This window comes from Mesocricetus auratus, unplaced genomic scaffold (assembly GCF_017639785.1).
Source record: "Mesocricetus auratus isolate SY011 unplaced genomic scaffold, BCM_Maur_2.0 Super-Scaffold_100029, whole genome shotgun sequence".
NCBI lineage: Eukaryota > Metazoa > Chordata > Mammalia > Rodentia > Cricetidae > Mesocricetus > Mesocricetus auratus.
The window spans coordinates 20,120,299-20,135,756 of record NW_024429210.1 but is presented as its reverse complement, the minus strand read 5'-3'; the positions used below and the strand labels follow the sequence as shown (position 1 = coordinate 20,135,756).

At 38.1% G+C, this 15,458-nt stretch overlaps 1 protein-coding gene across 2 annotated transcripts in view; it reads left to right on the top strand.

Moving 5' to 3' along the window:
* Positions 1-15,458, top strand: part of Acyp2 (acylphosphatase 2) — a 143,894-nt gene that overhangs the window by 70,676 nt on the left and 57,760 nt on the right. The window contains exon 1 of one of the 2 annotated variants that reach the window (XM_040733259.1): positions 4,700-5,090. The exons of the other annotated variant lie outside the window; for it this stretch is intronic. Coding sequence (XP_040589193.1) covers positions 5,039-5,090 — 52 coding nt within the window. The 5' untranslated portion in view covers positions 4,700-5,038. Of the gene's footprint in view, positions 1-4,699; positions 5,091-15,458 lie in introns of those variants that run through there. 2 annotated transcript variants of the gene reach the window in all.

Here is a 15,458-nt window from a genome sequence, read left to right as displayed (position 1 = left end):
TGTCTAGTCTAATACATTTGGTTTTTGTAATAAGTATAGATATTATATTAATTGGTATTCTATATATATATGTACATATATATGTTTACAATGTATGTATGTGTGTGTACAGAGAGAGAAAGATGTATATAGAGATGTCAATATATGCAATGTTGTAAACTTTTTGTATATACAGTGTATGTGGTATGCATGTGTGTGTGTGGGTGTATGGAAGCCACAAGCTGATGTTAGGTGTCTTCCTTCCTCAATTGCTCTTCACCTCCCTTCCTTCTTCCTCCCTCTTTTTTCTTATTTATTTATTTATTTGTTTGTTTGTTTGTTTGTTTGAGACAAGACCTCTCACTGAACCTAGAGCTCACCAATTTTGCTAGAGTGGCTGGCCAGTTTTAAGTAGACACTGAGGACTGAAACTCAGGTCCTCAGGCTTGCACACAGTAAGCAGTATATTGACTGAACATGTCCCAAGACCTGTCATGTCATTGCATGTATCATGTATATATATATTTGTGTGTGTGTGTGTGTGTGTGTGTGTATGAAGAATGATTTTAAGGAAATGGCTTTTGTATTTGTAAGGATTGGCAAATTGAAGTCTTTTGGGCAGGCTACCAGGCTAGAAGTTCAGATAAGATTTATTGTTATGTGTTAAATATGAAGACTATACACTCATGCTTGTTTGTTTTTTGTTTTTCTTTTGTTTTGTTTTGGTTTTGGTTTCTTTAGAGATAAAGATTAACTGTGTAGCTCTGGCAATCATAGAACTAGCTTTGTGTAGATCAGGCTATTCTCAGACTCACAGATTCTCTTGTCTCTGTCTCCCAAGTGCTGGAGTTAAAGACATGCACCACCATGCCCCACTTACATTCAAATGTTTAATGTCATGGTCTGGAGGTAGAATTCTTGGTCCTAGAAAACTGTCTTTCCTTTTGATTTATCACCTCACCTATACGATAAACTTCACTCATTGTGGAGACTTATTTGTTTTTCTTGATATTAACTGGTTGTAAATGGTAGTCATATCCAGAAAGTGCTTCTACAGCAAAACCCAGCCCAGACTTTGACCAAACAATTGAGCCCCTTAGTCTAGCCAAGTTGACAAAATTTACCACCACAACAATCGTCTATGCATTTTTGTGAATGTAACAGTGACCAAATTAAAGCTCTTGGTACCTAGAGTTTTTGCTAACTTGGATTCAATAGTCTATACAGCAGTACAGTAATAAAGATGTTGAATTAGACCTTAATACTCTGAAGTTGACTGAACAAGATAGGAAACTCAAAGCATAAATCATTTTTCAAAATTGGTGTGATTCTTGTTCTTTGAAACCTGGGATTCAAATTCTTTGCATAATTCTGTATTGGCCAAATTTATATATATACAACGTGAATTAGAGAGAGAAGACTAATCAGCTATCTTGTATGATTTCTGCAGTGCTGATGTTGGGACAGCACAGGATGTTCCAGGACCTCACACAGACCCACACTTATCTCCTGGGTGTTCCTTGTGTGGTTTGTGCCTGCTTTCCTCTGGTCTCCATCATCTAGTAGGGATCTTCTAAGAATGCTCACTCCCTAACATTGTTTTTGTCTCTGCATTATTGTCTTTTGTAATTTGTTATTTTTAAAATTCCTTCTATCATCTTCCTCTGCATGCCCCAGCATGCCCCTCACTTTCTTTTTCCAAATGTCTGACTTGCTCAGTTATGATCCTGGAATTAATAATAAACTGTTCTCTGTTTTATGCTTCTTATTTTCTCTTTACATGGCAACCTCCATCAATTTTTGCTTTTAAAGGTTATTATTATTTGTCTGTTAGATCCTTAGAATGGAAAATGGTTGTTTATTGTGTTTCTTTTCAATTGCTAGAGTTTGACTTCCATTTGTTTGGCATTATGTGACTTACATGTTTGGCCAGGGAATTGTATTTTGTCCAGAATATCAAGATACAACAAAAATGACTTTCTTCAATCTGAAGACTTCTTTCTGCTGAAGATCAAATTGAATTAGCAGCCCAGTGATTGATTTAACTCATTAGATATCCTGCTGATAAGAAAGTATGTTTAACCTCCAGAGAAGCTAGGAAACAAGGAGGACCATAAGAGAGACATACACAGTCCCCCAGTGAGGCAGAAAGGTACAAGAACCCCTGAACAAATTGGAAGTATGGGGGGTGGGGGAGGGATGTAGGAGAAAGAGGAGGGGAGGAGAAGAGGGGGGAGGAGAACATGAGGAATCGGGAAGATGGAGTGGGGAGATGAATAGAGAAGAGCAAGAAAAGAGACACATCAATAGAGGAAGCTACTATAGGTTTAAAGAGAAATCTGGCACTAGGGAATTGTACAGAGATCCATAAGGATGACCTCAACTAGGACCCTAAGCAATAGTGGAGAGGCTACCTTACATGCCATCTTAGAGCCTTCAGTAGCTGATGGAAGCAGAAGCAAAGATCCACAGCCAAGCACTGAGCCAAACTCCTGGAATCCAGTTGTAGACAGGGAAGAATAATGAGCAAAGTGGTCAAGACCATGCTGGGAAAACCCACAGAAACACCTGACCTGAGCAAGGGGGAGCTCATGGACTCCAGACTGACAGCTGGGGAACCAACATAGGACCAAACCAGGCCCCCTGAATGTAAGAGTACTGGGCAGTCTATGGGGCCTCTGGCAGTGGAACCAGGATGTATCCCTAGTGCACTAAGGGACTTTGGGAGCGCATTTCCCATGGAGAGATATTCTCTTAGCCTAGATACACAGGGGTGAGCCTAGGCCCAGCCCCAAATGACTTGACAGATTTTAATGATCCCTCATAGAAAGTATCACTCTCCCTGGGGAGTGGATGGGGGATGGGATGGTGGTTTTTGGGATGTATGGGAGGATAGGAGGGAGAGGGAACTGATATTGATATGTAAAATAAGATTTTTTTCTGATTTAAATAAAATTTATATATATATAAAAAGAAATTAAGTGACCTGAAGAATTCTACCAGGGAACTTCTACAGCTGATAAACACCTTCATCAAAGTGGCAGGATATAAGATTAACTCAAAAAAAAAATCAGTAGCCCTCCTATATATAGACGATAAATGTGCTGAGAAACAAATCAGAGAAACATCACCTTTTACAATAGCCACAAACAACATAAAATATCTTGGGGTGACTCTAATAAAACAGGTAAAAGACTTATATGGCAAGAGCTTGAGTCATTAAAGAAATTAAAGAAGATGACAGAAAATGGAAAGATCTCCCATGCTCTTGGATAGGTAGGATCAACATAGTAAAAATGGCAATCTTACCAAAAGCAATCTACAGATTCAATGCAATCCCTATCAAAATCCCAGCACAAATGCTTCACAGACCTTGAAAGGGCAATTCTCAACTTTATATGGAAAAACAAAGGGTCCAGGATAGCCAAAACAACCCTGTACAATAAAAGAACTTAAGGACACATCACCATCCCTAAATTCAAGCTCTACTGTAGAGCTGTAGTAATGAAAACAGCTTGGTATTGTCACAAAAATAGACAGGTAGACAAATGGAATCAAATTGAAGACCCTGATATTAACCCACACACACCTATGAACACCTGATTTTTGACAAAGAAGCTAAAATTATACTATGGAAAAAGGAAAGTCTTCAACAAATGGTGCAGGCATAACTGGATACTGACATGTAGAAGACTGCAGATAGATACATATCTATTATCATGCACAAAACTTAAGTCGAAATGGATCAAAGACCTCAACATCAATCCAGCCACACTGTACCTCTTAGAAGAGAAAGTGGGAGGTACCCTTGAACGAATTGGTACAGGAGACTACTTCCTGAACATAACACCAGTAGCACAGACACTGAGATAGACAATTAATAAATGGGACCTCCTGAAACTGAGAAGCTTCTGCAAGGCAAAGGACACAGTCAACAAGATAAAAATGACAGCCCACATAATGGGAAAAGATGTTCACCAACCCCACATCTGACAGAGGGCTGATTTCCAAAATAAACAAAGAACTCAAGAGGCTAAGTCTCCAAAATACCAAATAACCCAATTTAAAAATGGGTTACAGAGCTAAATAGAGAATTCTCAATAGAGGAGTCTGAAATGGCTGAGAGACACTAAGAAAGTGCTCAACATCCTTAGCCATTGGGGAAATGCAAATCAAAACAACTCTGCAATACCATCTTATTCCTGTCAGAATGGCTAATGATACTTTATGCTGGAGAGGATGTGGAGAAAGGGAAACACTCCTCCACTACTGGTGGGAGTGCAAACTTATACAATCACTTTGGAAATCAATATGGTGGGTCTTCAGGAAAATGGTAATCAGTCTACCACAAGACCCAGCAATTCCACTCTTAGGAATATACCCAAAAGATGCATTTTCATAAATAAGGACAAGTGTGCAACTATGTTCATAGTAGCATTATTTGGGAGTCCATTCCACATGTAGGGATGCTCTCTCAGCCTAGACACATGGGGGAGGCCTAGACCCTGCCCTGAATGATATGAGAGACTTTGAAGATCCCCCATGGAGGGCCTCCCCCTCCCTGGGAAACAGGGGGGATGGGATGGGGGTTGGGGAACAAGTTGGGGTCAGGAGAGGAGGGAAGGGAAAGGGAGCTGGGATTTACATGCAAAGCAAGCTTGCTTCTAATTTAAATTAGAAAAGAGAGAAAAAAGAAGTTATGTTCAGACTTTGGTGGAAAAGATATTTTCTTTTGGGAGGTTCAGTGTAGATTCACATTAAAAGGGGAAACAGAAGGAACATTTTTACTTGCCTAAGGCATTGAGTAATGTTCTGCACCATAAATCAGCTTTATGGGACTAGTTATTTGTCAGAGTCTATCCTTAAACCTCACTGTGTGGTTGTGTGTATGAATGAATGTATGCTCACCAAAGCTATTCTTCATTGAAAAAAAAAGTTTACTGGATTTTGCTTCGATATCCCTTTAAGAGTATTGAGGAAATGAGAAAAACAATTTTTTTGCTGCTATTTCAAAATAAAATTTTGACAAGCTCAGCTTTAAAACTGTTTGCTTTTGCAGATGTATTTCATCACCCTTAAGAATGAAGCCAGGAATGTTTGCTGGCCTCTAGGTTTGTACCACCCAGAAACTGAGAAAAAAAAATCTGTTTTCTTAATGTTTGGTATTTGGTGGTGGGGAGGTACAGAATCTTTTCATATTTGTGCATTGTTAAGTTTAAAACTGTTAGGTAATACATTTAAATGTTTAAGTAGTAACTTAAGTATTTCAAACAAAGGAATGTTGTTTCTCAGTGTGTACTTAAGTCTGGGTGGGCTTTTGACTTTGGCTCTCATTTTGGGCTGATATGTTTGTTGTCCTACAGTAACTAATTTACATGGAAAGAAGATAAAAGTGGTTCATTGTTAATTTTTCTCTGGACAATTTTAATATTCTGTTCATACCATCTTATAGTTGTCCTTATTCAGAGAGTCCCCTGAAGGGTGTTGATACACTGGGACTTGTGGTTTGACTAAGTAACATTATACTTCTTATAGAACATCTCTTAAGCAGTTAAAATGGTTGCTCCAGTGCATTTCTTTTGAGTCATACTAGAATAATGTGAGTTGTTTCCTTCAGCATTGACACTGGTCTGTCTCCTTAGAAACCAACAGAAAACCTTAAAGCAGTCGAGGGCTGTAGCTGCTGCAGGAGGGAGTCCTGTCCCTGGTTGTGTCCTTCCAATGTCCTTGATGGAGCTATCTCGCTGCATTGAGCTTTGAGGTTAGGGGAGTAAATCAGAAGAAGAAATTTACTTTGAAGTGAAGAAATAGAAATTAAGCCAACATGGCACCTTACTTCTTTCCTGTTTCTTTTTTCCTCTCTTTTTTCTTTAAAAAGGCTTATTTTATTATTATTTCTCTGTGTGTATGTGCCTGGTGAGATCAGAAGATCATCTGTAGCTGAAGTTATAGGCAGCTAAGAGCCACCCAGTCTGGATGCAAGGAAACCCAGGTCTCTGGAGGAGCAGCAAGTGCCCTTCACTGCTAAGCTACCTTTACATCCCTTGTGCTTCTTTTCTCTTAAGTCCCTGATGGAGCTAAAGACTTTATTTCAGCTGTAGTCATATAGCTACTGTACACCTCATCAAGCACATTTCAAGATGTGCTTACCTTCATTGCTGCTGTCAGTAGACGCCATCCGCTTGTTTTATAAAGATGGCTTGTGCAAACATTTGTAGATTTGATTTATTTGTTTTATATTCTATTTTCTAGTCATTCAGTTTTATAATAGGTTTTATTTTCCTGTGTTTTCCAAAGGAACAATCATTCTTTTCCTTTACCTCAGCTTCATTTCCCTTTCTTAAGTAACATACTGCATGGATTCAAATCCAGTCCAGAAAAATGTTGAAGAATTGGCTATAGCCAATTTTGCCTGATTCCTGATTTCAAAGAGACATCCTCTGGGTCAGACTGTTTGCTAGAATTTTCTGCAGTTATGGGGTGTTTTTCCATTGTCCAGTACATGTATCTACTGAGCATGTGAAATGTGGCTGATGAGACCGAAAATCTGAATTTTCATTTTGTTTTAACTTTAAGACTCAGGTTCTAGGCTCCTTTGGCAGCATACTCTAGGTCTTCTTTGTCAATTATGTTGATTATTTCAAATATGATTTCACATGATGATGGGATAAAGGTGAGATTGTTCCTTGTGTAATTGTCAAATATGTGCCTTCTGCTAGGTGTCAAACAAGTAGAATGGCAGCTGGAGCGAGATGAGTTAAAAGAAATCTTGTTTTCACCTATTCACTTTGTTATTAAGACTAAATATGGACAGAAGTTCAACCTTTTATCTGTCCTCTCAAAATATACCATTCCTTTTTGTTGCTATTATTTTTTATTGGTCTTATCATTTATTTGTTGGTGTATTGTGTATTAGTTAACTAAGTTTGCATTATGCTTCTTATTTCTGCTAATATCACCACCATTTTCCTAGCCAAAATCTTGCTCTTACTTTTTTGAGTTTCTCTTTGTTTCCTAATATCCAGGCACCTTTTCTCCTAATCCTCCCTCCCCAATTCCTACCTTACGAATTCTTAAAGTCCTTTATAAGCCTCCACAAAAACTTATTCTTGATCTCCTAAGTTAAAAGTAGTTTTCTCCCTATTGAAACTGGTATTTAGTTTGTGTCTTTTAAAATTACCATTTGAAAAATACCAAATAAATGAAAATTCCCTTTTGGATGCTGGAGATATAGTTAACTTGCCTAACATGAATGAAGCCTTGGGTTTGGTATTCAGCATGTGTGCATGAAGGTGCATGCCTATAATCCTAGCACTCAAGAGGTGGAGACAGCAGATGGTAAATTCAGGGGTAGCCTTAATTTGACCACTGAGTTTGAGCCAGTCATGACTACATGAGATCCTGTTTGAAGAAAAAAGCATCACTGCTTGGTCTGACCCAGTGTCTTGCAGGTACTTATGAAAACATTTGTCCATTGTGAGCACATTGTCCAATGTCCTAATTATCCCAATTGTCACAAATATCCTAAGCTTTTGGTTAGGAACTTTGTCCTTGGTGTCACACAAGACTCTTCTTCCTTTAGGCATCACATTCCTATTTTGTTTCCTTCCAGTGAGGAAAACTGTGTTGATATGTTATTTATGATTTATTAAAGCTTGTCTGGGGGTAAGAAAGCAAAGCTATCCACAGCCATAGAGTCAGGCAATGGTGATACACACCTTTAAGCCCAGGACTCAAGAGATAAGCCAATGGATCTCTGTTAGTTCAAGGCCACATTGAGCTACATGAAATTGATGCAATCCTAAAGATAAACACACAAAGGTGATCTAGCACTTTGGGTCACATACCTTTAATCCCAGGGTTTGAGAGATATGAAAGGAAGAACCAAAGGGTCTTATGAGGCAATTAGTCTCCAGCCACACTGAGGAGTGGCAGCAGTCTGAGGCTTACTGAGAACTCGTGGAGACAGGATCAACCTTTCAGCCTAAGGTAGAGGTAAGAGCTAGTAGCAGGTTGCTTTGCTTCTCTTACCTTCAGCTTGAAGCTTGAACCCCAATATCTGTCACTTGGTCATTTAACAATTGTGTTACAGCAAACAGTAGCTTTATGATGACCTCAATAGAAAGAGATCTTTTTAGTCAGAACTTAGGATCACATGGGCACTACTATTTATCAGGGAATTTTGGAAAGTGAGTAGTTTTAGCTGGGTGGTTTCCACCTAAGCAGAATTGGGATTCCTTTTATAAGAAAGAAGAGAAATGGATCTTGGATGGACAACCTAGAATGTGTGTCACAGATATGAAATTTATATTTTTAGATCTTAGGACTAGCTGAATATGGTGGCCCAGGCCTGTAATCTCAGCACTTGGTAGAGGCAGAAGAACTGGATGTTATCATTCCAGCTACATACTAAGTTCAAGGCCAGTCTAGATTACATGAGACATTATCTCAAAAATCCAAATAACAAATAAAAATAGATTTTATAATCTATGAGAGAATAAAACACATGTAGACAACAATTCAAGATAATGTGATAATTTTTATGTGTACATGCAGATGTTACCAAAGATTAGAGGTAGACAAACTACACTAAAGATGGAATCCATTAGAACATCTTTCGCTTAAAGAGGATTTTTAAACAGACCCTTAAAAATCTGATAATTAAGCAGAGGCACTTATTGATTATTTTTAATAATATAAACTAATAGACTGAAAACATTCTTTTAAAGTATTAGACTAACAAGAATAATGTACTTATATTATGTACTTATATTATGAAGGAATAGAAAAATCAGATAGTAAGGGCTGGGGTATAGTGGGTAAAAGCTTGCTGTGCAAGTATGGGGACCTGACTTAGAATCTCCAGCACACACACAGAAAAGCCAGGCATGAACCTGCATGCTTGGAACCTCAACTCTGGAGGTCAGAGACAAGCAGATCCTAGGAGTTCTCTGGCCACCCAGCCCAACCAAAAACAGTGATCCCCAGGTTCAGTAAGATATCTCTCAACAGAATAAGGCAGAGAATACATGACACTCAAGAATACGTGGCCTCTGCGTGTCATGTACACCCACACAGCAGGTCAGCACACATGTATACCCCACATGGGAGAGATAAGTTGGGAAGGTTTGACTGGCACCATATGTTTGCAATCTGAAGTTACTTATATCAGCAGATCCATTGGAGAGTTCTAGAAAGAGGGATAAAATAAGGAGATAGAATACAGATACTGTGTTAGAGTCTAAAAGAATATTGTATATTCATTCATTATAATTAATACCCAAGGCTCTTTCTACCAATTAGTGAAATTCATGGCAGTTTTTACCAAGGCATTTGGTAATCAGGCACCCAGTAGCACATATAGATGCTTGAGACTGTTCACTGTTCTATTTTGAAACAGTGAAATCATAGAAACAGATTCCTGTGAAGCTTGGGCTTCACCATTGCCAAGCAATTCTTTGTTTCTGTTATCATTCTGACAAATATTTTAAATATTGGCAGTCTGTTTTCTCATATTAATAATCAAGTATAATCTTTCTTAATTAAAATCATTTCTCCAAGTTTGCACTAAATAACTTACAAAATGATTGAAAACACATTGGTGCAGTTTTGACTAAGTATGCTTTGTTGGCAATTATTTTGTGTGTCTAAAGTTTTGTTTATTGAAGATGTTTAAATTTCAAAACCCATGTGTTTAATGGTTTCCTACATACTTATTTGTTTGATATTTGGTTTCTTCTCCTTCTCCTTCTTCTTCTTCTGCTGCTGCTTCTTCTCTCTCCTCCTTTTTCTTCTTCATTTTGAGGCATGGTCTAGACTATGAAATTGTGGTTCTCTTGCCTCAGCCTCCTAAGTGCTGGGATTGCAGGTATATGCCACCATACCCAACTTCATTTTCTTTTTAAAATCAAGCCTTATACATTTTTTAGTTCCTTTAAAATAAGTGAGATATGTTAGAACTTTCCCCCAGTGTACTTATGAATTTTTTAAAATGACGGATTCAACTACAAATCATATAAAATACTAAGATTTGTCATGTACTACTCTAACAATGGCATCAATTGCTTTTGATGATTTTAGCAATGACACAATTTGAAAACACTTAAAATTACTTTATAAATGAACAAGTGAAGCCTGACTTAGATTTCTTTACCAATTAGAATATCAGAGAATTTCCTTTCAGAGTTGCATCTTTCCAAGTTCTTCTCTTTAATTACCATAGGACCTTTCTATCAGTTTCACCATTAAGAATTTAGCTTCAAGTAAGAATACAGATTACACAGACATTTACTGTGATTACTCCAAGCTATTTAAAATGCTAATGCTCACTGTTGGGAGTTACTATTCACCCCATGGCACTGAGGCTGGATTCAGTCATGGGACTTTGCTTTGATTTTTGTTTGTTTGTTTGTTTGTTTTACAGTCAGTTCCCTTTATTCCAGGGTTAGAACAAGGCTGAGCATGCTGGGCACCCTGAGAGCAATGTGAGGACAGCTGGGTAGGTCAGTCTTTCAGGGCAGGTCTGTGGGCCTTGTTGTTGTTTTGCCTTATGGAAAAATTACTGAAAAGTAACCTCTTTTTTCTCCTGTTTCCTCCATAAGGAATCTAGCTCTGTGCAGGCTAGACCAAGTGTGGTTGGAGGCAGAGGAAGTGTTACTCCCACCAAGTGAGAATAAGACCAATGTCACAATTTTTTAGCTAAATTTGTAGCAATCTTTATTAAATACTGGCCAGGACAATGTACACTAACTAAGTCCATAAAAAAGAATGACTTCAAATTATGTTAGTTTATTTCTTTAAGGCAAAACCCACAAGGCTACATACTTCCCATTTTGTCCAATTGAGGACAAGCTGATGTGCCTACTGTCAGCTAAAGATTTAGAGAGCACATGGGCAAGTTTGGGAGAAAATAGAATCCTGTGTAATTCCTGCCTACATTCCTCCCACCTCCATGTGATCAAGTACATCCTGTGCAGTTGGTGCAATCAACCTTGTTTACATGGTTACCTCACATGAACAACAGCCCCAGCATTCCAGGAGGTTATCTGTCCTTGGGAAACTGGGGCTTACAGGTTAGAGGCGTTTTTTTGTATTATAGATCTCTTAAACACAGTAATTAAAACTTAAAACATAACTTTAGCCCTCACCAAGGAGCTGCTCTTGTGTGTGTTTTATCATTAAATGGGATTATTCAAAAATAATCTACTCTTTTTAACTATTTAAGGCACACAGATAAAAATATCAAAAACAAAAACAGAAACAAAACCTGTTTTAAAATGTTTGTTGAACTTACTGTCCTCTTCCAGAGGACCTGGGTTTGTTGATCAGTGCTCTACCATGCTGGTTCACAACTGTCTGTAACTTCATTTCCAGGGAATCCAGTGAAGCAAATGGCCTATTCTGGCCTACACTGTCAGTGCGCACAAAGGGGCTGCATGTACATGTTCAGGCACACACATACACAAGACAAATATTTTTTAAACCTTGCAAACTTTTAAAACTTTTAAATGAGTAACAGGATCAGCATCTTCCTTAGAATTTGCCATGTTTGCTTTTCTAATATAATCTTTTCATGGTTCATGTACACTATTGTCACATCAAGTTTTTTCATTTTTAAAATTCATTTTTATTTAAATTAAAAAACAATCTTATTTTACATACAAGTCCCGGTTCCCTCTCCCTCCCATCCTCCCATTTCCCTCACCATCCCCCATTCCTCCCCCTATCCACTCTCCAGGGAGGATGACACCTCCTTTGGGAGATCATCAAAGTCTGTCACATCATTTGGGGCAGGACCTAGGCCCTGCCTCATGTATCAAGGCTGAGAGAGTATCCCTCCATAAGTAATGGGCTCCCAAAGCCCCTTCGTGTACTATGGATAAACACTGGTTCCACTGCCAGAGGTCCCATAGACTGCCCAGGCCCCCCCCCAACTGACACCCACATTCAAGGGGTCTGTGAGTTCCCAACTGGTCAGGTCAGCTGTTTCTATGGGTTCCCCAGCATGGTCTTGACCCCTTTGCTCATCACTTCTCCCTCTCTACACCTAAATTCTACTTGTTTGTTTCTGTTCTAGTTTTGCACTCTTAACTCTTTGTCTATGATTTTGAACTTTATATTTCATATTAAATTTCTCTAATTGCTAATGATACTTTTCTTTGATAGGGTGTTTTGTTTGTTGAGTCAGTCTCATGTAGCCCAGGATGGCCTCTAACTTGCTGTGGATAACCTTGAACTTGTGATCCTTCCATCTCCTACTCTGGAGTGCTGGGTTACACACATGCCACCACATCCAGTTTATGCAGTAGGAGGTTCAAACCCAGGGTTTAGTGCATGCATGGTATCTGATAGGTTTTACAGGAAATATATAGATAATATTGTATTCGTATTAAAGAGAGAACTTACAAACAAGACCTTCTCCCAGCTAGTGGTAATCGTTTTTTACTCTAGAATGCCTTAAGGGTTGCTTTCTGACTTATTTCTTTCCTGGACAAGTTATAAGATAAGCTTTCACTTTCTTGTGCAAATGGGGTGTGTGGATATCAGAAAGAAACATTCCAAAAAATGCCAAGTAATGAGAGGCACTAACCTAGGCCAATCCAATATTGACTTTAAGTTGTATCAGGTTAAAGTTGCTACTTTGGCGCCTACAGTCATCAAGGATTTTGAGAGCACATGGGCAAGTTTGTGAGAAAATGAAAACTTACATAAACATGCTGATGTTCATTGTTTTTCTTTGCTACAGAAATTCCAGCATGGCACAGTGAAGTCTACATTGTGTTACTATAAATTCATGTCATATATGAGCCGCTGTGAATCCTGAACCCCACAGTCAGGATTCTAAACTTCAAGATAAGTCTGGACCCATCTTTGAAGAGGTTGAGCACTGGGAGTTTTTATGTGTTTCGGAGGACATGACTTTTTTAATAGACAGTCCATTGTTATTTCTGGCCACCAGCTTGAAAGGGCAGTCTTGGGAAGGACAAAGTGTTCACATTTCTGAACTTTCAATAATGTGTTGATGTCAGGGAAAGAGTCGAGGCATTTTTGATAAGAAACAAGTGTTAATTTTAAGCAGCTGTGAATGTACTTTCTGTGATCACTCCTGCACAGTAACAACACAGTAATTCATGGGCTGTGAGTCACAAGATTAGTTTTAGTAACCAATGCCTAAGAGAAATCAAAGAGAGAAGTAAATACTGGGAGAGGGGACAGAGGTCAGCCTTGGAATGGAACACAGAGTCCTTTACAATTCAGTGTCCTGCCCCAGGTTTAGATTGGGCAGTGGCTACTTCCTCTTCAAGTCCTTACACCCACACTTCCATACTGTGAGTCAACACTTATCAGTTCTCTTGAGAGCAGCAAAGGTCACAATTACTTCTAAATCAGAGCTTGAGAAATAGTATTGAGAATCATGAATCATTCCTGGTACCCAGCTGAACTCAGTACATCAATTTTGATGGTTAGAGGGTGTGTGTGTGTGTGTGTGTGTGTGTGTGTGTGTGTGTGTGTACTGGTTTAAAATTTTTTCAACACTGGATATCATACTGAAAAACTTCTTGAGTTTATAGAATTGTTTGACAGCTTGATATTTGTTGTATTTATTTTTTATTTTTACTTAATGTGCATATTTTCTAGAGAACTCTGTGAATATCTAGTGTTGAATTAATTTGAAACTTTTGTGCTTGTTTCAGGGTTTAAGTTGGGCAATTAGTGTTGGGGTATATGTAACTTTAAATCCTATACATTTAGAGAATCTTTTTTTTCTGTTTTCTTTCTTCTATTTTTCTTGAGACAAGCTTCTCTGTGTAACAGCTTGGCTGCCCTGGAACTTGCTATGTAGACCAAGCTGTATTTGAACTCACAGAAATCACTTGTCTCTGCCTCCCAAGTTTTGGTATTAAAGGTGTGCACCACCACTGCCCTGTGAGTATCTGTTTTCAAAGAACAAGCTGTACACTGTTGTCTTCACAAAGGCAGTTAGCTAAGCAGAAGGAGTTGAGAACCTGAACTCTTGTTCAGTTCTTTCCTGTGAATTTGCAGGTAAGTCATTTTATCTCTAATCCCTTTTATTCCACTTTCAAAGCATACACATTAATTCTGGCCTCCTTGCTTCCAGTGGAGTTATATATATATATACATATATATATATATATGTATATATATATATATTTCTGTGATAAAACCTTAAAATATCCGAGGAAAGTGGTTTATCTAAGGCTTTATCAAACCTTGTTTGTTCTCTGTGTGAATAATAGTAGAGACATTACATAGAATAGAACCATGTTAGCATTTTATTGAAACGTTAAACTCATCTTTATGAATAAAAAAACAGTAGCCAAATATTGGGGTAAGAACCTGTAAGATCAGAGAATAGGGAGCAGCCGCCAGTTGCTTTCTACTTCTTCAGCTCCTCCATCCAAAGGGGGTGAGGTGCTCTCTCTGCCCGCCTTACTACTTCCTGTCTCCTCTCTACAGTCTTCCAAACCACTATGGTTAGCTAGTGGCTAGCTCTGCCCTGTAACTCCAAGCAAGCTTTGTCAGAACACAATCAAAATATCACACAACATTTTATCTTCATACATATTCATATTTTTAAAATGTATCCACTCATATTTGTTAAGTATACTATAACGTGCTTAGGTATCTTTTTTAGGTTCAATCTCTTAGTCACAGCTTAAAAATTCCAGGATTGAGACTCAAAATGACCATATATGAATGGACCAGGCCAGTACTCAAAGCTGTAATAATCCCGTATGTATAATATATAATACATAATACATGTTTTATATATATATCATATATAATTTTCTTTGATTTTGTATAACTTTCAAATAATACTGTCTGAACATGAAACCATAGCTGTCCCTCAAGATAAGCCAAGATGAAGGCTGCCTGTGAAGTCTCATCTCTTAAATGCAGAACAGCATGAATAGGTTCAGATAGTTGACGATAGCATACTTCTTTTTGAAAGAAAAAGAAAATAGCTGAAGCAAAAAAAAATCACCTTCTCTCTTTAGAAAATGATCCCATTTTCCATAACTTCGTTACAAAGAATAGATTTTCATTTTTGAAGCAGATCTGTAAAGAACAGACATAGGGGATCAGGAGGTCTTCATCACTAAGCTTACGGTAATGTAGCCTATGAGTCAGGACAAACAAGAACCATGTTAATGGCAGCAGCTGACATTTATTGAATATTGTCTGTTTAACATGGCATTGTAGATTATTTGTGGATAACGTGAGGTCTGCCATTGCCCTGATTTTGAAGATTAAAAAATCAAACTGTATGAAAATGTGTGCAAGGTCATACATGTACTAGCTTTCAGACACAGGACCTGTATTTAGAAGCTAATCTTAACCAGGATGCTATGCTGCATTTAGGAATTTAAAAGTAGTTTCATAATTCAGTTAGAGGAGCTAGTGGCATCAAGTCTTGAGTCTTAAGTCCTAAGTTGTTAGAAAGTGGCCCAAACATC